Source organism: Dendrobates tinctorius, unplaced genomic scaffold (assembly GCF_039654945.1).
Source record: "Dendrobates tinctorius isolate UK_male_01 unplaced genomic scaffold, ASM3965494v1 ptg000032l, whole genome shotgun sequence".
NCBI classification, from domain to species: domain Eukaryota; kingdom Metazoa; phylum Chordata; class Amphibia; order Anura; family Dendrobatidae; genus Dendrobates; species Dendrobates tinctorius.
The window spans coordinates 24,425,538-24,450,292 of NW_027361700.1; the positions used below are offsets into that span (position 1 = coordinate 24,425,538).

Below are 24,755 nucleotides of genomic sequence, written 5' to 3' on the forward strand. Positions count from 1 at the left end.
GATGCAGTGTCATGTGGCTGACCTCTCTACAAGCTCAGCCTGCCCTTATAGATTCAGTGCCATGTCGCTGACCCCTCTACAAGCTCAACCTGCCCGTATAGATGCAGTGCCATATGGCTAACCCCTATACCAGTTCAGCCTGCCCTTATAGATGCAGTGCCATATGGCTGACCCCTCTACAAGCTCAGCCTGCCCTTATAGATGCAGTGCCATATGGCTGACCCCTCTAAAAGCTCAGCTTGTGCTAACAAGACGTAATGCAGCACATCTGTATCTCTGTTTCCTAGATTTCACTAATGGACGTTATCCAAACATTTTTCATTGCAATGACAAAGGAAGCTCATGACGACACATGCTAACGTTAGAGCTTAAGAGGGAATTCTCATCTCTAATTTGGGCCCTGTATAGAGTGTTATTCCTCCTATGCAAGCCACAGTGTTAAAGGGGTTGTTCATGTCTTTCATATTGATGGCCAACCTTAGAAAGCACTGTATGTGCTTAGCATCAAACTTTACAACATGGTTTTAAACCGGTTGTCCATTCTTAAACTACAAGTCTGCAGTCCCTCTATGTGACGGTAGACTTGTGATTACTTACATCACGCACACTGCGCTCTGTGAGAAGTCTCTGGCGCTAGGAGCAGACGTGCATGTGTGCATTATGCACATTCTGACTAGACATTTTCTGGTCTCGCTGAATGTGCTTGAATTGAGCGAGACCGCGCACATCTAGTTGGAATGTGCCAGGAGTATGCATAATGCATACATGCGCTCACATGACTGCCGTTCCTGGCATCGGAGGTTCCTCACAATGCGTAGTGTGCGCAATGTGAGGATTAACAAATCTGCAGTTATATAATGGCTTAAATTTTAAGACTGGACAACCCTATCAAATTGTTCTCCTTTCAACCGTTGCCGGAATGCATGATCTCCACCATTGCATATGGAAACATTATCTTGTCCTGTAGCCACAATAATTATGGCTACCCGCCAGATCCAAGGTGGCTCGTGGATGGGATCACTGGGGATTGGCCTTGGTGTAGCAGAGCAGAGTTTGATAGGTAACAATAAAGTTGTTGAATTTTATGCACATACAAGACTAATATATCTGTAGCCTTTCCATTCTCATAATACAGACTGCCATAATCCTTGTATTTCATTCACAGAAGCTTGGTCTGAATATTAATGCGACTCTGCTGCTTCTTCCATACAGTATTCGTGTGGTCCCCACCCCATATAGGGGCTGGTTGCAGGAGTCAACAGTGAATTGGTAATATCACTAAGGAAGATGCCTATTCCTCCTCCTCCCCCACCCCCACCGGGACCTCCGCCGCCTCCTACCTTTTCCCAGGTAAATGCATAAAACAAAGCGGGCTTGACTTGAATATTCAGGACTACATACTAGTGATACTAGAGCGGTTTATTCTCGTCTGTGCTACTTCCAACATACAACCTGTATAGATCTGTTGTAAAAGGGCTTGTTAATGGATTTATTCATAGGGTGGGGTACAATGTATGATGTGTTCTTTCTAAGGGTATGTTCAGATCAAGCTAAAATGCGGCAGATTTTCCATCCAGACTTGCAACCAGTGTATCTGCAAAGTCTGACTTTTTACCAAATATTTCTGCAGATTTTTTCTATTGTGTGGATTTTATCTTTTGCACAGCAAATTGGCATGTAATCCATGCAGATGTACAGTATATTGCAATGGTTTTGTTTTGTGAACTTTATGGGTGGGTTCATACTGTGCAGTTGCTGTGCTTCTTTTTTTTTTTTTTTTTTCTTCTTCTTTTCTCTCCAGTGTAAAAAATCTTGAGGCTCTTGCTTTGGTTTGCTGAAGACCTAATTTAGTAAAGTAATACACTTTTATGCTTAATCACTCAATCCACATTCTGGAAAGCAAGAGATGGATATGGGAGGGAGATCTATTCACACTGGGGTGTTTAAAAACTCTCTTGCCTCATTTCTGGATGGAATTTGCATTTAGTTTTCTGTCTGAATTGTGTTGGGATGGTCGTGTCACAGGATTATTCCCCATCTCTTACCAGTCCAGGTATTGCAGGACAGTCAAGGGCTCTCGGTGTTTGTGGCAGTAAGCACATTGTTATGGTTTGATATCATATTGGCAAAATATAATACGATATATGAGAATGTTTGTTACAATGTTCTCTCTAACTTTTGTCTACAGGCCAACACTAAGCCCCCTAAACTTTCCAACGAAGAACAAAGAGGCCGAGGGGCTCTACTCAGCGACATCTGCAAAGGAGCAAATCTAAAGAAGACCTCTGGAGTGAATGACCGGAGTGCTCCCATATTAGAAAGTATGTATTGTGTGACCTGTATGTAGTGAATGTGCGGAGCAGGAAATTGTCATGCAATCTCTAGGCACTCCCTTTCTATATAAATATTGACTGGTATGAGACGACTGGGTTTAGAAGTTATAAAAATTTACTGAACTCTGTACTTTTCCCCTGCCGCTAACATTACAGAAAGGAAGGAAGATGCTTGTTGTTTTGCAAAGGGGATATGTGTAAGTGAATCTGTCATCAGATTGCACTTACCTCACCGCTCCTCAAAATTACTTATATGGTCAGATAGTGCTTGTAAAGATAAGTAAAGCCATACTTTTCTTTACAAATTTTTCTTTTATCCGTAATAAAAAAAAAAAAAAACCCTTTTGTACCAGCATGCAAATGAGGCCGCAAGTGCTTTGGCGGTCACAGATGACTTCCGAGTCCCTGAAGACTGATAAAAACATGAATTATTTTGACTAGAGAGCTGCAGATTGTTACAAAGAACAGTATGGGTCATCTTATCTTTATTATCCTTACAAGGTCCCTAGTTGGCTTCTCCCATCCTCGATCCAGATTACTGGCAGGTCTCTACCTGTGTGTATCATAGGAAGAGACCTGTCAGTCAAAAAGGTTTGGGCAGGGAATAGCTGGCTGGGGTCTTGCTTTGGGCTAGTCACCCGAGATAATTCCCGGACTGCTTTTCAAAGCATGTTTACCCTGAAACAGTGCATCATTTCAGAACACATTTCAGAACAAAATATACAAAGCTGCAATTGCACGGCCAGTGTCTGATTCATTCTGCCCATTTTTCACACAGCATGAATCTGATGGCAAGTCCGCTTTGAAGTGATTAGTGTCTAAACATTTGACATCCTATGGTATATGAGTAGAGGTCCAACGCCTGGCACGGGCTACTGATCTATTGAGTTCTGGTCTAGCAGTCTCCAGGTGTAAGTGTTGTATGGGGCAGAACAAAGCAGATGCCAGTAAACAATCTGTGGAGCTGCTCTGTTCTGCCCGTACATTGTGTGTATCCAGCAACTGCTGGAGCAGAGTTCAGTGGTGGTGCCAGTTGTCGACCCCCTCCAATCTCATCAATTGTGTAGTACTTGACCACAATATCCTTTAAGGAGACTGTCTGGGTTGATAGCCTCTTTCCATGTAATGGCAGGACTGAAGGGCTATATTCAACTCCGTATCCCAGGGGAAATTGTTGTGAATGATTTGTCTGCCAATTTCCCACATTGGCAGTGTAGAATAGCAGTGGTCCAAGATGCTCCCAAGACTGTGGCGACAATGGTAACTGGCTGTCCGCACAGAGTAAGATAACCTGGAAGAAGCTGCTGCAAAACCGAGGCCAAGTGGGATCCATAATGACGATCTAGTCCCTGGACCTGTCCAAGACTGGTATAAAAGGCCTGTGTGTAATAAAGATCCTACTATTAATGTGTTAGGAAAACCAGAAATATGACAAATGGAATAGAAATATGCTTACTCACAAGCATGACACAGGATCTGTTCCTTGAATGTCTTCTCATGGACGCTGTGGGACTTCTATTGCTGCACATCCACATTATGACCGGTGTAGCAGAGCTTTTAGCAACAGTCATTGAATCCTGTAACCGCTACGATTATGTGCTCATGGCAACAGCTCCTGGCGTTGTTCTGGTGACTTTGTATATTAAGAGCAGAGCTGAGGAAATGTAAATGATAAAAGAATGAGAGAGATTTTCATCCACTGACACTTTACCTCCACTGTCTGGAGTGGAGTCATAATTGATACCGATCTTAACTGGGGCACTCCTAGAAATCAATGGACTGTTTATAGGATACTTCCTGTAGGTAATTTAGGCTTCTTTGTATAGACACAGGAAGCCCCCCCCCCTCCTTATTAGTTAACTCTGCACCTACAGATGCCCTTTTTTGGGCCTCCATTCCAGTAAATTTAAGGGGTTGTCCACTTCTAGGACAACCCCTTCTCGACCTGAATGTTTGGCCCCGATAAAATAAAAACACTTTACCGCGTGATTTTGCTGCAAAAAATAAGCATCCCATGCATTCCTGTGGGATTCCGCAATGCTGTGGTTTTTACCGCGGCGGAATTACTTCGTGGTAAAAAACGCAGCATGCTCATTAATTTCGCCGAATCGCGGCGATCCCGCACCCATAGGAATGCATGGTTCTGCTTACTTTCCGCATGTGACTGTGCCCACCATGCGAAAATTAAGCAGAACATTTGCGGATGGTACCCACGGTCCGGAGGAGAGGAGACTGTCCTCCGAGCTTTGGGTACCATATCCTTGTAAAAAATAGAATTTAAAATAAAAAATATTGTTATTCTTACCTTCCGAAGTCCCGTGCAGCCTTCCCGCCTCTCTCCACGCTCCCGGTCCCAGTAAGCCTTTGCGAGCGATGACGTCCGTTCTCCCGGGATCGTGACGTCTTGCGGTCATTCACGCGACGTCGCGATCCCGCGAGAACGGACGTCATCGGGGTAATTGTCGGTGAGAATAACAATATTTTTTATTTTTTTTATTTTTTACATTCTATCTTTTACTATTGAGGCCGCATAGGCGGCCTCAATAGTAAAAAGTTGGTCACACCCGTCAAACACTATGTTTGACGAGTGTGACCAGCCTGTCAATCAGTTCTCCAAGCGATGCTACAGATCGCTTGGAAAACTCTAGCAATTCTGCAAGCTAATTACGCTTGCAAAATGCTAGTTTTTCCGCGAGAAAATCGCGGGAATTTAAAATGCGATTTTCCTGCGGAATGTAATTCCGGAACTCTTGCGGTAATTTCCGCGAGAGTTCCGCTACGTGTGAACCCAGCCTTTTACTCCACTCTCGTTCCAGTGCTGTTCCAGAGGTTTGACACACTTTTTCCTGGGACTCCCATGTGGCATTTATAATACACGAGTCCTTCGCACAATCTGCGCCGCCGTCACTGTCCTCACCTTGAGGCAAATCAAGCATGAAGCGAAAGCCAGGGCTGCAAGCTGCTCTGACTTTTTAATTTTATCAGCACCAAACATTCAGATCAACAAAGGGTTGTCTTAAGGCCTTGTCACACACGGCGATCTCGCTAGCGAGAACGCTGATTGTGAGGCCACAGCGATCTCCCCAGCAAGATCGCTGTGTGTGATGGGGATCAGCGACCGGCCCCCCTGCCGGGTATCGCTGATTGTGCTCGATCGGCCTGGGCCATTTTCTGATCGCTGGTCTCCCGCTGGCCAGAGAGAGACCAGTGATCAGCGACGCTTGTTTCTAATGTAAACATCGGGTATCCATGAGCCGCAGCTCCTGGATACCCGCTGTTTACCTTGGAAACCGGTGTATACGCTGGTTTCCAAGGTAAACAGTGGGTATCCAGGTGTCGCGTGGCTCTTAGATACCCGATGTTTACCTTGGTAACCAGCGTGTATGCCGGTTTCCAAGGTAAACAGCGGGTATCCAAGAGCCGCGGCTCCTGGATACCCGATGTTTACATTAGAAACCAGCTTGCTCGCTGGTCCTGATCGCTGGAGGGGCTGTCTAACGATGTCCGAGCAATCCCATCATGTCGGATCGTTGGTGGGATCGCTGGTACATCGTTATGTGTAACGGGGCCTTTAGTAGTGAACAATCCTTTTTAAAGGATTATTCCCAATGTTATCATACTTGCAGATCTGAGAAGATTCTGCCACCAATCTTGAGAACAGGCTGTGTGATCTGGAGCTGAGGGACTGCCCGATATAGTCAAGTATCATGCACGGCTACCTCTGGCAGTCCTATAGACAATGAATGGAGCATACGTGGCCACCACTTGATTTCAGCACAACATTTCAGAGCACTGTTGTAGAGTGGTTGGACCCTGATCAATGCACAACTTATCACTATGCATACATGATAACTTCTAAAGTTGGGAATAAAACTTTAAAGCTCCATGTACATAATGATAGTTGGTTGCACCCAATGTTTTTGATCGAGCCCCGCCAGCTATCTGTGTATGGATAGCTCCCAACTCCCCCTCTTCCCAACCGAAAGGGTGTTGGGTTAGATCAGGCAATACAGTATGAATTCAGATGCCCCATCCTCTTGTTCTTCATGTAGTGCTGGTCTTATTATTTTGTTTTTTACTTTTACCAATTGTCTTGGAATTGTAGAAATCAATCACTTCCTTTTTGCTGTAATATAAATGCTGTAATATTTTGCAGAATCTAATGGCGGCGGTGGTGGTGGTCCTGGTTTTAGGCCAACAGGCGGAGGAGCGATGCAACCAAGAGGAGGCCTCTTTCAAGGTGGTGTTCCTCAACTTAGGCCAGTAGGAACCAAAGATAGTAACTCAGGTACGTGATGTTTTGGGGAATTTTTGCTGCTGAATAAGAAGTTTAATTGCTGGCCCATGGGAAAGTGTGAATGTCTTCAGCATGTCTTTTGCCATTCTTCCAATGTCTTATCCCTATACACTCTGCTCTGTAGCATTTTTGTACAAATATATCTTGATTTTGTCACTTTTCTTATCTTCAGAAAGCCCATCTGGTCGGTCTCCTCTTCAGGGATCAACAAGATCAGCTGCTCCCCGTCCACCAGTTTCAGGAGGGAGACCCCAGGATGACACTGACAGCAGCAGCAACCGTTCTTCCCCTCCAGAAGTTGGACGAGCCCACAGGCCGTCCTTGCCAGATCTTACCCGTCCCCCTACTACCACTAGTCCAGGAATGAGGCACAGTTCCTCTGCCCCTCCGCCACCTCCTCCTGGGCGACGGCATGCTAGTTCAGCACCTTCTCCTGCTCAGAATGCCAAACCCTACAGTAGGGATAAACCTTTACCGCCAACCCCAGGGCATCGAGCTCCTGCTGCTCCTCCAGTAAAGCCCCCTCCCTCTCCTGTCAACATGCGAACCCCTAATTCTCAGGGACAGCCCCCTCCACCGCCACCTTACAGACAACCCCCTCCTTCTGTGAATGGACCATCTAGCCCTATAAATGAGCCGCCCCCAGACCTACCACTGCGGCTCAACTCTCTCCCTCGCAGACAAGCTTCAAACGTGCGAGGACTGGCTCCTCCTCCACCATCTTCATCAAATCTCTCTCCGGGTGGTAACAGACCACCACCGCCTGTAAGAGACCCTCCTTCTAGGGGGTCAGGTGAGGCAATGCATGCATTACGAAAGTAGTAATTCTGTTTGAATGGAAGTTTTGTTTGTTCATAAAATCCACAAATGTTGCTGTTCTGCATTCTTAAAATGTCCTCATCTTGCAGCTCCTGTAGTACGTAATGGTGGCCGTGATGCACCACCTCCTCCTCCTCCTCCTTACCGAATGCATGGCACAAGTGATACAACACAGAACCGGGCTAAGCCACCCCCGCCTCCCTCTCGAATTCCTGCTGGACCTCCTCCACCACCACCTCCTGTCAGGAACGGACACCGAGACTCTATCTCTGTTGGGAGGTCATTTGCAGGTAAACCTGCATTAATTACTTTTTGCATCACATTTCTTCCCAGCTGCTGTAATAGTTCGGAATGGGTAAGTTACACACTGACTAATATCTCAGTTTAGGGAAGGATACTTGCTTACTGTGATATTAAATGGTAATCCACCTCCCTGATTGATAAGCCCCTGTCTTGGACCTCCACTGCTTTTCTATTCCGAGTGTAAACTTTGGTTATCCAGAAGTATCCATATACAATCCAGTACTCTAGAAATGTGTTCACGGATGTTCCCATAAGTTTTGATTATCCATAGGCTAGATCCCACCAATGATGACAGTTGAGCATGCACACTGCCACTCCATTCAAAGTTTATAGCAGAGATAGCCAAGTACAGGAATTCATCACTTTGTCTAGGGGTCCAGCAGATCCTGACAGTAAAAGTTGGGCATTACTGAATTGGCACTGCAGGCTCTTAATTTTTTTTCCTGCACATGCACAGCAGGGGACTGAGGGCGAGATGACCAGGGAGAACTAAGGGTATGTTCCCATGGTCAGTAACCAGCAGCGCTTTGAACTCGGCACATGTCCGCTGCGTCCAAAGCGCTGATGGTTTTGAATGCAGGTGATTCCGTATGTGTTTGCTGAACCATGCAGAATCATCGTGTCCAGTACATTCCACTGGTGATATTTATCTTGTGGAGGCTCGCGTCTTCGTAAGGGAAACCGCCGGTATCGGAGCACGCATAGTGGGCATGGGATTTTTTGAAATCTCATCCACTATGTTGCAACATCTGGCCTCTGTGGGTTGAACGCTGCGGATGTATGCAGAGTCCAACCCGCAGCGTTTGTTTACTGACCATGGGAACATACCCTTAGGCGTGGGGCAGCCCCAAACCTGCACTGAGGCCCCTTCATTAAAATTGTGGGAGTCATACCTCTACTGATTATAAAGTGATGACCTATCCTAGTGGTAGGAATACACCTTTAGCAGTTGTTTTAAATGTATGCTTTGGTTGTCTGACATTTTTTTTTTACTCTGTCGCCTTATTGGGGGACACAGAACCGTGGGTGTTATGCTGCTGTCCACTAGGAGGCGACACTATGCATAATCTGAAAAAGATTAACTTTGGCTCCTCCTCTGCAGTATACACCCCTGGACGGCGTCAGCCTTCTCCAGTTTTTGCTTAGTGTCGCAAGGAGGCACACCTTTTTTTCTTTTTTTCCTTTCGTCGGAACAGATGAAGAAAAGTGGGTCTCCAGCGAGACTCCCGGCATGGCTCCTTCCTTGGCTCCCTTTTTAGGGGTGCCCAGTTGAAGTAGAGATGGCGGTCCCCCATGTCGCTCCTTCCCCAGTCCCTCGGGTACTGGTCCGAAGTTGAGACCCCCCCCTCCTTCCCCAACCCCCTTCAGGGTCTGGGTTGAGGTTGAGGCAAGGATGAAGACCCCCTGACGGTGACAGACGCACCCTCCCTAATCCCCCGCAGGGGGCATTAGGTTGAGACGCTGCAGGTAGGGTCGGAGTACAGACAGCATTCTGCACCAGGGACCCCAGCCCAGCTGTGGGATCCTGCTGGGGCCGGGGGAGGGTGCAGGCAGACGTGGCACAGCAGAGACAGGGCTTTCTGCGCCCCTGCCTCTGCAGCAGCAGTGGCTCCATGGCGCTCCAGGGACCCCCCACACAGGAACCGCTAGCACTGCTGCCCCCACTGCTAGCCAGTCGCCCATTCTGGGGGGGTCCGGTGCAAATCCGACCCCCTCCCGGACTACCGCGCCGCTCTGGAGCCCTCCTGGGCATCAGGCCTCTAATTTAGACCGCGGCTTCGGCCTAGCCGAAGCCGCCGCCTTTTCCCCGCCCCCCCCGGCCCGCCCCTGGCACGCCCCCCCGGATGACGAAAATGACACTGCAGTGTCATAGAAGGGGCGGATCGAGGCAGGAAGGGCGCGCTTTTACATGGCCCAGCGCGCCCTTTTCCAGCTCTCCGCCCCCTTCCCTCTCCACCTCAGAATCCGGTGGCCATCTTGCTGCACCTGGAGGAAGGCAGCACAGAGTCTCCGGGGGGCACAGGACATGGGGCTTATCAGCGCTGGACCTAAGGGGAGCACCGGTGGGGTAAGATCACAGCTGGGTCCTTGGTACTCAGCTGTGAATTCCTATAACCTATAGCGCTCTCCTACTCCTTTTTCCTCTGCGTAGATACCCCTGTAGGGTCTCTATTAATCAGCCTAGGTACTATGTCGGGCTCAAAGAAAAGAACCAGGCAAGACTGCTTTTATGCAGTCTGCACAGCCTGCAAGGCCACTCTCCCCAGCGGCAGCACGTATCCGCACTGCCGGGACTGTACCCAAACAAACGGAGCAGAACCCCAAGAAGTCCCTACCAACGCTTCTGCGACCGCTACTGCCCTGGAATGGGCAACTCAGATGTCGCAGTCTATGACACAGTCTATAGATAACCTGACCTCCACATTACTGCAGGGTCATGTCTCCGCTATGAACGTTACCCAGCAAAGGGACGTCCGGTCTCATGATCAGGGCGCTTCCGACAGTTCGAGGCGTAAGCGGACCCACAGGTCGCGTTCAGCTGTGTCCTCACATAGCAATAGGTCTTCCCCCTCCAGGGAAAGACACAGTGGCCTCAGGTCACCGAGGCCATCCCCTGATAGAGAAGGACAATGCGGATCTCCACAATGATCCCAGACTACGGGAAACCTCCGCTCTAGTTCGCCCGCTAGGGAGCTCCTTAGCGATGCGCAGGACTCAGAGGGCATATGTGACTCCAATTCAGATAACGAAACAGAGAACGTTTTGCTCCCTAGTCCCCCTAGCAATACTGCGATAGTTGAGGATATCGTCTCTTCCATCCTTCGGGTGCTGGACATTTCAGATCCAACCCCGGAAGCACCAGAACACAACATTTCCTTTGAAAGTGTTCAGAAACCATCGAAGGTCTTCCCTAATCACCCGGAATTCCAAAAAATCCTTTCTAAGCATTTTTCGCAGCCTGAGAAAAAATTCGCCAATCGCAAGTATTTGGAAGCAAAATACCCCTTTCCACAGAAAGACACCAAGGATTGGACAGATCCGCCTGAAGTGGACCCTCCAGTCTCTGGGCTGGCAGCACAAACGCTTCTCTCGCTGCCGGACAGATCAACCCTCAAGGACACGGCAGACAGACAAGTCGAACGCATGGCTCGTTCAATCTTTGAAGCGGCAGGTGCCTCTTTGGCTCCCGCATTTGCTTTAGTCTGGGCAGCCAAGGCCATCATGGCTTGGGCTGCTCTATTGTAAAAGGGCCTTCAAGCTTCAAATCCTCAGATGGCGGACCAGGCGGTGCAAATTGCAGTGGTGGCAGATTACATGGTCCTTGCAGCGTTGGACTCTGCAAGAGGAATAGCGGGAATAGCATCAAACGCCATTACAATCCGGCGTATTCTCTGGCTAAGAGAATGGAAAGCGGATGCGGCCTCAAAAAAGTCCCTAACAAATCTCCCGTACTTCATTGGCCGTCTTTTCGGTGAAAAGCTGGATACAATGATATCCAATGCTACCGGGGGCAAAAGTACTTCCCTCCCTCAACTAAGACCAAAACGCACGTTTAAAAGGCGTAATCAATCTCGTTTCCGATCCTTTCGGAATTCTTCGGGCTGGTCCGTCTCACGCCCAGCACAAAACCGTAATCGTTCCCCCCGCAGGGACAACACACGGCGGCACAGAGGCCGGACAGGAACTGGCAATCAAAGGCAAGCCAGGCAAAACCTAAAGGAGGAAAACCTCAGACTTTTCCCTCGTCCTGACTCATGCCCTCTCGAAGACACCCCACTTGTTGGCGGACGACTGCTACTCTTTCAGCAGGTCTGGCTGCCTATTACAGAAGACAAGTGGGTCAAGGAAATAGTGTCTTCAGGATACAAAATCGAGTTTACTACCAGCCCACCGCACAGGTTTTTTCCATCTGTCCCTCCAAAATCCCCGCTCAAAGCTCAGGCCTTCCGTCAAGCGGTTTCTTCCCTCCTGCGAGCAGGAGTCATAGTGCCAGTCCCAGCAGAAGAGCGCTTCCGAGGGTTCTACTCCAACCTGTTTGTGGTGCCCAAGAAGGGAGGCAGCATTCGACCCATACTAGACCTCAAGCAACTCAACAAGTACGTTCGAGTTCGTCACTTCCGCATGGAATCCCTCCGGTCAATCGTTGCGTTTATGGAAAAAGGAGAATATCTTGCCTCCATAGACATACAGGACGCATACCTGCATATACCAATTGCTCCCGCCCATCAGAGGTTTCTCAGATTCGCAATCAACCAAGACCATTATCAGTTTGTGGCCCTCCCGTTCGGTCTGGCCACGGCCCCCAGAACATTTACAAAGGTCATGGCAGCTACCATGGATGTTCTGCACTCCAGAGGCATAGTAGTCGTTCCATACCTGGACGACCTTCTCATCAAGGCCTCCACCCTCAAGGACTGCGAGGTCAACGTCTCGATCACGATCGACACTCTGACGCGCCTGGGATGGTTAGTCAATTTACAGAAGTCCTCGACTACCCCGAGTCAGTCTCTGACCTTCCTGGGGATGCTATTCGACACCTCCAAGGGTCTGGTGATCCTCCCCAGGGACAAGGCACTGGCTCTCCGTCTGGGAGTTCACACACTCCTCCGCAAGTCCCCCAGATCTCTCCGGTATACCATGAGAGTACTTGGCAGGATGGCAGCAGCAATGGAGGTGGTACCATTTGCCCAGTTTCACCTCAGACCCCTTCAACTGGCCATCCTCAAGTCCTGGGACAGGAATCCGTTCTCCCTCGACAGGGAGTTCCGGTTATCAGCAAACACCAGGAGGTCCCTGCACTGGTGGCTCAAGCCAACCTCGCTTGCAAGGGGAAAATCCTTTCCGGTCAATGGAAGGTTTTGACCACCGACGCAAGCCTTATGGGTTGGGGCGCGGTGCACCTACATCACAGAGCGCAAGGCAGGTGGTCACCAAGGGAATCGACCATGCCCATCAACATCCTGGAAATTCGGGCCATCTTCCTGGCGTTGCAAGCCTTCCATCACTTGCTGGCAGACTTTCATATCAGAGTACAGTCGGACAATGCCACGGCAGTGGCATACGTGAACCATCAAGGCGGCACCCGCAGCATCCAGGCGATGACCGAAGTAACGCGTATCCTACAGTGGGCGGAGGATGCAAGGTCGGTATTCTCCGCGGTCCACATTCCGGGCGTGGACAACTGGGAAGCCGACTATCTCAGCCGACAAGGAATGGACTCTGGGGAATGGTCTCTCCATCCCGAAGTCTTCGGTCAGATCTGTCATCGTTGGGGGACCCTGGACGTGGATCTGATGGCATCCCATCTCAATGCCAAGGTTCCCAATTTCATGGCCAGGACGCGCGATTCGCGATCGCTCGGAGCAGATGCCCTGGTTCAGGACTGGACCCAGTTCCAGCTTCTGTACATTTTTCCACCCCTCCCCCTGATCTCCAGAGTCCTGAGGAAGATCAAACAAGAGGGTGTTCCCACCATTCTGATCGCTCCAGACTGGCCCAGGCGTACATGGTACGCCGACGTCGTGCAACTCACAGCAGACGCTCCCTGGCGTCTCCCCACACGTCCCGACCTCCTGTCACAAGGCCCGTTCTTCCACCAGAACTCAGGGGCTCTCAATTTGACGGAGTGGCCATTGAGACCTGGGTTTTGACCCAAGCAGGTTTTTCACCGGACGTTGTTAAAACCATGATCAGGGCTCGAAAGCCAACTTCAGCCAGGATTTACTATCGTACCTGGAAGGTTTTTCTTCACATGGTGCGACTCTCGTGGGCAGATTCCACTTCCCTATTCTCTTCCAAAGGCCCTCGGGTTCCTTCAGTCAGGCCTGGACGCCGGGCTATCCCTGGGCTCGCTGAAGAGCCAGGTCTCAGCGCTTTCAGTGCTCTTTCAGAGGCGTATTGCTAACAAGCCGCAAGTGTAGACTTTTCTCCAAGGGGTTTCCCGATTGGTTCCCCCCTACAAACGTCCGTTGGAGACGTGGGACCTCAACCTGGTCTTGACAGCACTACAGTCACCTCCTTTTGAACCCCTTAGGGTGGTCTCACTCCGCTTTCTATCGCAGAAAGTGGTTTTTCCTGGTGGCAATCACCTCGCTACGCAGGGTGTCTGAACTTTCAGCTCTTTCCTGCAGACAACCCTTCCTGGTTTTTCATCAGGACAAGGTGGTTCTCCGTACAGTACCATCCTTCCTTCCGAAGGTCGGGTCCAGCTTCCACCTCAATGAGGAAATATCACTACCGTCTCTTTGCCCGGCTCCCGTTCATAGGGTAGAGAAGGCTCTGCATACGCTTGACCTTGTCAGGGCATTGCGTGTTTACGTGTCTAGGACTGCTCCTTTCCGGAAGTCTGATTCACTTTTCCTTCTTCCAGAAGGCGTTCGCAAGGGCCTACCGGCTTCCAAAGTCACCCTTGCTAGGTGGATCAAGTCCACCATTCAAGAGGCTTACCGCCTCAACAATTCTCCTCTTCCGGCCGGTATCACGGCACACTCTACGCGGGCGGTAGGGGCCTCTTGGGCCATTCGGCATCAAGCCTCAGCACATCAAGTGTGTAAGGCAGCCACTTGGACTAACCTGCACACATTTACAAAACACTACAGAGTGCATACCCAGTCCTCAGCGGATGCGAGCCTGGGTAGACGGGTCCTGCAGGCGGCAGTACTCCAAGTCTAGGGGACTGTCGGCACAATATTCGTCCACTGCTTCCCACCCAGGGACTGCTTTAGGACGTCCCACGGTTCTGTGTCCCCCAATAAGGCGACAGAGTAAAGGAGATTTTTGTGTACTCACCGTAAAATCTCTTTCTCTTAGCCTTTAATTGGGGGACACAGCTCCCACCCTGTAGCCCTTGCGGGCCGTTGTTACGGTTGGGTTCTCATATTGTTGTTTGAGCCTGTTTATAGTAGCCTTTTTTTTTTTTTACAGGCATGGTTATGTTTCTGGTATATTCCTCCTAATGCTTTTGCACAAAACTGGAGAAGGCTGACGCCGTCCAGGGGTGTATACTGCAGAGGAGGAGCCAAAGTTAATATTTTTCAGATTATGCATAGTGTCGCCTCCTAGTGGACAGCAGCATAACACCCACGGTTCTGTGTCCCCCAATTAAAGGCTAAGAGAGAGAGATTTTACGGTGAGTACACAAAAATCTCTTTTTTTTTTTTTTTTGCATGTACAGCAGCTGTGCGAATGAGATCGCCTTGGGGTGTTCAGCTAAAATCATGGCTGACACTCGGCACTCACTGCCCACACTGCTCCTTGAAGTTTAACCCACTTAAATGCTGCTATTGATAACTATTGCTAGCAGAGAAAAGAGTCCTGAAACCATGGCGTTGCAAAAATTATATTTGGAAATAAAAAGCGTCTTTTAGTGTGTGACAGCAGCCGAACCTAAAAAAAAAAAAAAAAAGCTACAAATCTGGTATCTCTGTTATCGCAACAACCTGAAGAATGAAGTTGTCTAATCACTTAAACAAATCTAATCGTAAAAAATAAAACCAATTCTTCCCCTGCTGTTGATTATTATTTTTTTTTCTTTTTTTTTTCTTTTCATTCTGCCTCCCAAAGATCGCAGTAAGGCTACTTTCACACATCAGGTTTTTTCCGACAGGCAGGATCCGGCTATTTGTTAAAAAACCAGATCCGGCGAAAGCTGCTGGCCGGATCCAGTTTTCTTTCATTGAATTGTATTAGCGCTGGATGGTGCCGCATGGCCTTCCGTTTCTTCCGGTTTTCGCCGGATCCGGCTAAATGTTTCATTCCGACGTCTGTAAAAAACGTCTCAAGTAAGGTGGTTTTTTTTTTTTTTTTTTTTTTATATTTTTTTTTGTCTACGGCGAGAAACCGGACAGCGCCGGAACTGGCGCATCCATTTTTTTTTTTTTTTTGCTATTATGGAAGCCTATGGATTCCGGATCCGTAAAAAGACGGATCCGGCCACCTGATCCTTTTTTTTTCTTTTTATGTCTGCGCATGCTCAGATCCAATTGGCTAGCCCAAGGAAACAGATATAAACCTGCTAGACGGATCCGGCGGAAAAACGGATCAGTTTCTTCAGTTCTCCAAAATTTACGCCGGATCCAGTTTTTTAACAAATAGCCGGATCCTGCCTTTCGAAAAAAAAACCTGATGTGTGAAAGTAGCCTAAGGCTCTACTCACATTTATCCTGCGCTGAGCAATTACACCGAAGTTTGTGTAAATGCGTGATTCAGACGGAACCCCCGGCAGAACAAGAACATTCCCTATATGAGGTAGATGAAGTCACTGTGGATGCTATCTGGCCACCTATGATCCGGCGGTGTCTGTCTTTTTTGGCATGATAAAAGTGCTGTTGCCAACAGTTTTTTTTTTTTTTTTTTGCACCTCTGGGGGGAAAAAAGGACACTGCTGAACAGAGGCCAGATGGAGTCCAGAGTAACTCTGCTGCCTCATTATAGTGAAAGGATTCTTCGAGAGTTTCATCTGCATCACGTCACTTGGAGCTTTAGATGGAAACCCCCAATATAATTGCTCATCGTAGAGCATAGGATACATGTAATCCAAAATGTTCCCAATAAAAGCTTCAACTCAATCCACAAAAAAAGCAAGTCCACACTCAGGTCTGTTATCTGTCAATGGAAATGTAGAGGTTTCCACATTACTATTAGCATAAAGGCTCTGGAAAATCGTTATGGCTCCTCACTAGTGATTGACTATACTCGTTTCTCGGGTGGCCCGAGTATTTTGGCGGGCTTGGAGATTTAGCTTTCATTGCCTCAGCTGCATGATTTGTGACTGCTAGACAGCTTGAATACATGTGTAGAATACCTGTTTGTCAGGCTGAATACATGTGGGAATTCCCTGTCTACAAGTCGCAAATCATGCAGCTGAGACGAAGAAAACTAAATCTCCGTGCACGCCAAAATACTCTGAGATCACTCGAGCATACTCGGGAAGACCGGAGCAACAATGCTACTCGCCCATCACTACTTCTCACCCAACAAAAGAAATCCAACGAACTCGGCGCTCCCAAATCCAAATGCCCCTCCTCCTTTCTGAGCCACGAAGTGTGGCTAAACTACATTTAGCATCCACATGTTTGGCATTTCTGTAGCGATGAGAGTCCGCCCAACTTAGGGTGCATGTCTCCAGAAGCACAAGCTGGAAACTACCATGTACTGGTCACTACAATGTACAGGCACTACAACAGCAGTTTGCAATTTTCACTTGGCATTATCCACTGCTGCTTATTTCTGGAAAACACCCATGGAGTCAAAATGCTCACTATACCTGTATATAAATTCCTAAATGAGATTACTTGATAGGGGATTTTGCTCTTTTTGCACTTAGGGGCTCTGTATACAGAGTCGGCAAACTATCCTAGGAAAATCTGCGCTCCAGGAAGCAAATAGCACTACGTCCCTCCTGAGTCTCGCCGTATGGCTAAGCATTACTGTACAGCCACATATAGGGTATTTCCACGTTCAGCTGAAATTGTGAGACAAATTTTGGTGCCATTTTTACAGATTTCTCTGTGTGAAAATATAAAATATGGAGGTGAAACAAAATTTTGGTGGTTAATTGGAATTCCTTTTTGTTCACTGCTCAATGGTATAAAATTCTGTGACACCACCTGTGATGTCAATATGATAACTGCACCCCTAGATGAATGCATTGAGAGGTTTAGTTTGTAAAATGGGGTCTTATGTGGGGTCCTGCTGTTCTGGCACCGCAGGCTCTTTCCCAGTGGGTCATAGCGCCTGCAAACCGTCATTGCAAAATCTGCACTATAATATGGCGCTCCTTACCTTCTGAGCTTTTCACTGTGCCTGAAAAGCATTTCCAGATTAACGCATATGTAGGGTATTGGTGCACTCAGGAGAAATTTTTGCAACAAACTGAAGTCCATTTTTTCCTATTAACCCTTAGAAAATTAAAAACTTAAGGCTAAAACAACATTTTAGTGGTAAAATATAATTTATTCTTTGTTCACTGCCCAATAATATAAAAACATTTTCACATATCAAAGTTTTAAAATTCTGTGAAGCACCTAGGGTTTCAAGGTGCTCACTGCTCTTCTAGATAAATTCCTTCAGTGGGGTCTAGTTTCCAAAATTAGGTCAATTGTGTGGGGTTTCTACTGCTTGGGCACATCAGGGGCTCTCCAAACGCGACATGTAACCTGCATACCATTCCATCAAAGTCTGCATTCCAAAATGTCATTCCTTTTATGAGCCCTGCTGTGTGCCCAAACAGTAGTTTTCACACACACACATGGTGTATATGCGTACTCGGGAGAAATTGCACGACAAATTGTATGCTGCAGTTTCTCCTGTTACCCTTGTGAAAATGAAAAAAAAAAGTTTGTGGCTAAAGTAACATTTTTTGGGGAAATTTTTTTTCCCCAGAGCTCAACGTTATAAACGTCTGTGAAAGGGGGGGGGGGGGGGTCTTTCAAGGTGCTCACCACTCATCTAAATACAATCTTTGAGGGAGGGTTATAGTTTCCAAAATGGCCTCACTTGTGGGGGTTTTCCACTGTTTAGGCACATTAGGAGTTCTCCAAACGCGACATGGCGTCCGCTAATGAGTCCAGCCAATTATGCATTCAAGAAGTCAAACAGCGCTCCTTGCCTTTTGAGCTCTGCTCTGCCCCAAACAGTAGTTTTCTGCCACATATGGGGTATCGGCATACTCAAGAGAAATTGCACAACAGTTTTTTTGGGTCCATGTTCTCCTATTACCGTTTTGAAAATAAAAAATTTGAGACTAAAAGAACATTTTTTTTTTTTTACACAAAAAGTTAATTTTTGTTCTCCACATTGCAAAAATTCCCTTAAGTTTTAATAAACTCCTTGAGGCTGTGTACCCATGTAGGGATTTTTAAGCGTTTTTGCCGCGATTTTCGGCGCGAAAATGTTTAAAAATCGTGTACAGAACGCCCCCCATGCATTCCTATGGCATTCCGCACATGCTGTGCTAATGCTGCGCTTTTTTCCGCAGCGGAATAGCATCGCGGAAAAAATCGCAGCATGCTCATTCTTTTGTGCGGAATCGCAAAGAATTGCCGCGATTCCGCACCCATAGGAATGCATGAGAATCGCTTACTTCCCGCATGTGGCTATGCCCACCATGCGGGAAGTTAAGCGTCTCATGTGCAGTTGGTACTCACGGTGTGGAGGAGAGGAGACTGTCCTCTAGGCCCTGGGTACCATACCCCTGTAAAAAAAAAAGAATAAAAAATAAAAAATCGGGGTATAATTACCTTCCGGCGTCCCGCGCTGCATTCCCGGCCTAAGCGTTCCCAGTAATGCCTTGCGGCAAGGTCCTGTGATGATGTAGTCTCGCGTGACTCTAGCGGTCTCGTGAGATCGCTATAGTAACGCGAGACCAACGTCATCACAGGTCTCGCAAGGCATTACTGGGAACGCTGAGGCCCGGGATGGCAGCCCGGGACGCCGGAAGGTAAATATACCCCGATTTTTTTTTTTATTTTTTCTTTTTGCATTTTAACATTCTATCTTTTACTACTGATGCTGCATAGGTGGCCTCAATAGTAAAAACCTGTCAATCACTTTCCAAGCGATGCTTCAAATCCCTTGGAAAGTGCTTGAATATCGCACGCGAAAATCGCGGTGAAATCGCGCGGAAAAAAACGCACGATTTCTGGGAAGGAGTCCGGTTTTTAGTGTCCGGAATAAAACGCTACGTGGGCACATAGCCTGAATGTGGCTTTGAGCACCTTTAGGGGTGCAGTTTTTAGAATGGTGTCACTTTTGGGTATTTTCTGTCATATAGACCCCTCAAAGTCACTTCAAATCTGATGTGGTCCCTGGAAAAAAAGAAAAATTTTGTAAATTTTGTTAGAAGAGAAATCCGCTGGTCAACTTTTAACCCTTTTAACTTCCTAACAAAGTGTTTCAAACATTGTTCTAATGTAAAGTTAGACATATGGGAAATGTTATTTATTAACTATTTGGTCATGACATATGTCTGATTTAAGGGCATAAGAATTAAAAGATGAAAATTGCTAAATTTTCATAATTTTCGCCAGGTTTCAGATTTTTTTTTTTCACAAATAAGCACAAGTCTTATCAAGCAAATTTAACCACCATTGTCACGTACAAGAGGTAATGAAAGAACCACTATGCTATGTTTAAGCGAGGATTACCTCATAATTGACACTGGTCAGAATTGTAAAATTTGGACTGATCATGAATGTGAAAACCGGCTTGGGAGAGTGAAGGGGTTAATGGTGGGTTGCTCAACCTCCCCGTTTCATACAAGAAAACAAATTGGGTGCTTGTTCCACTGGAATAAACCTCTTTGCTCCATAATTCATAGACCAATAGTCAGGTTTGGGAGAAATCAAAATTGCTGGATCATGTAATGTCACTAGTGATGAGTGAGTATACTCGTTGCTCGGGTTTTCCTGAGCATGCTCGGGTGACCTCCGAGTATTTTGGCGTGCTCGGAGATTTCGTTTTCGTCGTCTCAGCTGCATGATTTGCGACTTGTAGATAGGCTGAATACATGTGGGAATTCCTTAACAAACAGGCATTCCACACATGTATTCAGGCTGTCCACAAGTCACAAATCATGCAGATGAGACGACGAAAACTAAATGTCCGAGCACGCCAAAATACTCGGAGGACACCCGAGCAACGAGTATACTCGCTCACCACTAAGGCTATGTGCACACATGCAGAAAATTTCAGCATAAAAACCAGACTCCTTACCAGAAAACGTGCGTTTTTGCTGCGATTTTTTTTTTTTTTTTTTTTTTTTTTTTTTTTTTTAATTTATTTTTTTTTTATTTTATATTTTTTCCCCCGCGCGTCCCCAGACACAAAGAAAAGAGCTAGAAATGCGGAATTTTCCGCGAAATTAATGAGCATGCTGCGTTTTCGCGGAAAAAAACGCATCAATATGCACAAAAAGTGCAAAATGCGTTAAAATGAATGGGAAGCTTCTTTTAAGTGTTTTTTTTGAGCGGATATTTTGGTAAATCCGCGGGAAAAAACACAAAAAAAAACGCTGTGTGAACACAGCCTAAATGTCACATCTCTACTTTTTTAGCTCCTGTTGGTGTCCCCCCCCACCTGCCCCACGCAGACACACACACGTTTTTCCGCTACCCTATTTAGACTATACTATGTACCTCTCGTGCAGTGACTGTTTTTTGATTAGAGAACGGGGCCCTGAACCGTCCCCAGGACTGGGGCCCTAACTATCCCTGCTCCCAAAGGTACCTCTAAAGCTGAGGAGGTTTGGGTCACCAGCCTTACTGTTCTGTTATTCCCTAAGCTGTCCCCTTCCCCAAGGGGCATGGGACAGAATGTTAACCCATAAGTCAGACAGGGAGAAAGGAAAGCAATAAATATACAAAAACATTTACTAAAGGTAAAAAGGTATACAGGGAGGGATAGGAATGTACAAACCAAATGGGAATAGGACAATGAGGAAAGCATACACCCCAAAACAGCATGCAGCAATCTCCAGTAGCAACAATAATAGTATTTATTCATATAGCGCCAACATATTCCGCAGCGCTTTATACAATTTTACAGTTCATATACACGTCATCACGTCATAAGTAGCAACGTTAAAGATCATACAAGAATTAAAGCAAAAATGACGACCCTGCCCGTAAGAGCTTACAATCTACAATGAGGTGGGAGGAGACAAAAAGAACAGGTGCTTATTTGCAATGATGGTCCAGCCATCTTGAGGGAATGGGGAATGAGGACAGATAAAGGCTGCATGAGCTGGTCACCAGCCAGAGTGTGTGGTGCTTTTGGGTGCAGTGGAGTTTGATGGAGAGCTATGTTCAGATAAAGTGAGTGGGATATACTGTATATATTATACTAGATGGTGGCCCGATTCTAACGCATCAGGTATTCTAGAATATGGCCAGCGGGAGACTGATGTTCAAAAGATGGTCCAGGACGATCCACCATGATTGGCGATCTCACAGCGGGGGCCTGGCCTCTGCTGCGTGTCACGCTGAGGCTAAGTACCCACGTTGCAGAAATGCTGCGGAAATTTCCGCAGCATTTCCGCAACTCCCACCGTGGGAAAAACGCGTGCGAATTCACATGCGTTTTCCCGCAGAAAACATACGTTTTTCTCATGCGGAATTCAAGCGCATTCCAAGCGATTTGAAGCATCGCTTGGAATGTGATTGACAGGTTGGTCACACTTGTCAAGCATAGTGTTTGACAATTGTGATCAACTTTTTACTATTGATGCTGCCTATGCAACATCAATAGTAAAAGAATGTAAAAAATAATAAAAAAAAAGAAATTTAAAAAAAATTTATTCTCACCTTCCGACGGCCCCCGAACTCTTTCCCTCCTCTCACCACGCGCCCGGCATCTTCCGGTCCCAGTAATGCTTAGCGCGAAGGAGCGGAGATGACGTCACTCTTGCGAGAGCGCGTCGTCATCAGCGGTCTATCGCGCAAAGCATTACTGGGACCGGAAGATGCCGAGCGCGTGGTGAGAGGAGGGAAAGAGTTCGGGGGCCGTCGGAAGGTGAGTATATCACTATTTTTTATTTTAATTCTATTTTTTACAGGTTTATGGTACCCAGGGCCTGGAGGAGAGTCTCCTCTCCTCCGGACCCTGGGTACTATCCGCACATTGAGCGCTGCGCCGGTCAACTCCCTGCTGCGTTGCCGCTAACCTCCGTGCGGCAGGAGATGACCCCACGGCAACCGTCGGGTGATCAGCGGCTAGCGCCGCAGATGTCCCGACGGTTGCGGTGGCGTGCATCGATCGAATGCCGCGCCAATTCGCGGACGGACTGCGCCGGTTGCTGATTGGTCGCGCCGGGGATATGTACGTGTGTGTATGCATCCGCACCGTCGCAGCTACAGCCACAAAATTTGGCACAGTCACACGTCTGGACCCCGAGAGTGTCCTAGGCTATGTTGTAAGGCGAAATTTTAACCCTGCGCGTTCCAATTCACCAGACAATTTTGCCCCTAGCTACATAATGGGGAAAGTGTGTATCAAGCCCCGCCCCTCATGATATCATAATGGTTGCCATGGCGACACTGATGTCGTCATAGGTTGCAAGCCCCGCCGCTCATTATGATGTCATAATGGTTGACCATGGGATGGAGGATGTTTGATGGGTATATGGGCACTGGACTATGGGATGGAGGATATGTATGACGGGTTTATAGGCACGGGACTATGGGGTGGAGGATGTATGATGGGTATATGGGCACGGGACTATGGGATGGAGGATGTATGATGGGTATGTGGGCACTGGACTATGGGATGGAGGATGTGTGATGGGTATATGGGCATGGGACTATGAGATGAAGGATGTGTGATGGGTATATGGGCATTCGACTATGGTTTTGCGAATATGTATGATGGGTACAGTATATGGGCATGGGACTATGGGATGGAGGATGTGTGATGGGTATATGGGCATGGGACTATGGGATGGAGGATGTGTGATGGATATATGGGCACTCGACTATGGGATGGAGGATATGTATGATGGGTATATGGGATCGTGGATATGTATGATGGGTATATGGGCACGGGACTATGGGATGGAGGATAACTATAATTTGCTATAACTAATCACAGTTAGTTACTATGCCCGGGCAGCGCCGGGCTCTTCAGCTAGTGTGTGTGTGTGTGTGTGTGTGTAAAATATATATATGAAGAGAGAAGGAAGATCCGGCACTGGAGACTTGATAAAATCCACGATAAGTTTTATTCACATAATTTCATGATAAAACCATAAAGGGGAAAACAGACCCCCCCACGTCTGACGCGTTTCGAACCTTACACCAGGTTCTTCCTCAGAGACATGAAACAAAACAGTGTTTTTTTTTGTTTTTTTTTGTTGTTTGTCATTTGATAGTTATGTATTTATGCATTTATACGTGTGTATTGCACATGTTTTTATTTATTCTATGTCTTGTCCATTGTTGTATAGGTCTTTTCCTTTTTTTTTTTCTTTCTTCTTGCAAGGGAGTGACTCCACCAGTGATTTGAGGGCTTAGTTGTCTGCCTCTTTGATTATACACATGTGTGGAGTCCCTCTGCTGATTAGGAATGTTTATAATCATTTTGTGAACTGTTTTGTTTCATGTCTCTGAGGAAGAACCTGGTGTAAGGTTCGAAACGCGTCAGGCGTGGGGGGTCTGTTTTCCCCTTTATGGTTTTATCATGAAATTATGTGAATAAAACTTATCGTGGATTTTATCAAGTCTCCAGTGCCGGATCTTCCTTCTCTCCATGTTTGCAACACATGGTGGTCAGCCATTTGATCCCTAGGCACGACCGGCTTACAGGACTATTTTGGTGAGCACAAATTTCCCTTTCCCCTTCCTAATTTTCTAAAATATATATATATTAATCTGCAGAAAAAAAACTTGCGGCATTTGATAGAAAATTAGGTCTCATGCACCTCTATGGCAGACCTGTTATGGGTTTCCTGAAAAGGGCTGTATATGTTCTTGATTGTAGGTGATTCAATGAGCAACTTTGGAGATTGCTACAAACTAAGGTGCATCCTCTATTTAAAAGCCCTTGGTTGAATGTTCTAACCTCTCGTATGTGTTGTGTAACTTACTTGCATGTTTATGTGTAAACTGTATTACAGATGAGTTTGAATCAAAATATTCCTTCCATTCGGTGGATGAGTTTCCTGCTCCAGAGGACTACAGACCCTTCCAAAAAGTCTACCCAAGTAAAACAAACAGAGGTAAAGCATGAGCAATAGCAAAAGTTCCTATCTTTATGAACATTTCTTTTAACACTTTCCCATCAGGACAATTTGGCGCCTCTGTTTCTTTTCTCCCCTTCTTCCAAGAGCCATAACTTTTATTTTTACACTGACATAACCATATGAGGATAATCTTTTTATTGCATATTTTTAGTGAGGTGCTCCATTCAAGGGGATCAAAATGTGGCATAGTATTATGTCACATCTGAAAGGGATTAATGGGGTTTTCTAATGCACTTTTTTCAGGAGCACAAAGCTCTTCTGCATCCTA

At 46.9% G+C, this 24,755-nt stretch overlaps 1 protein-coding gene across 4 annotated transcripts in view; it reads left to right on the top strand.

Annotated features, from left to right (window-relative positions):
* Nucleotides 1–24,755, top strand: part of WIPF2 (WAS/WASL interacting protein family member 2) — a 41,238-nt gene that overhangs the window by 12,668 nt on the left and 3,815 nt on the right. For all 4 annotated transcript variants that reach the window (XM_073572610.1, XM_073572611.1, XM_073572613.1 and 1 more), the window contains exons 2-7: nucleotides 1,213–1,350; nucleotides 2,189–2,321; nucleotides 6,490–6,621; nucleotides 6,803–7,423; nucleotides 7,539–7,739; nucleotides 24,362–24,463. In XM_073572610.1, the coding sequence (XP_073428711.1) occupies nucleotides 1,288–1,350; nucleotides 2,189–2,321; nucleotides 6,490–6,621; nucleotides 6,803–7,423; nucleotides 7,539–7,739; nucleotides 24,362–24,463 (1,252 nt within the window). In that variant the 5' untranslated portion in view covers nucleotides 1,213–1,287. The remainder of the gene's footprint in view (nucleotides 1–1,212; nucleotides 1,351–2,188; nucleotides 2,322–6,489; nucleotides 6,622–6,802; nucleotides 7,424–7,538; nucleotides 7,740–24,361; nucleotides 24,464–24,755) is intronic.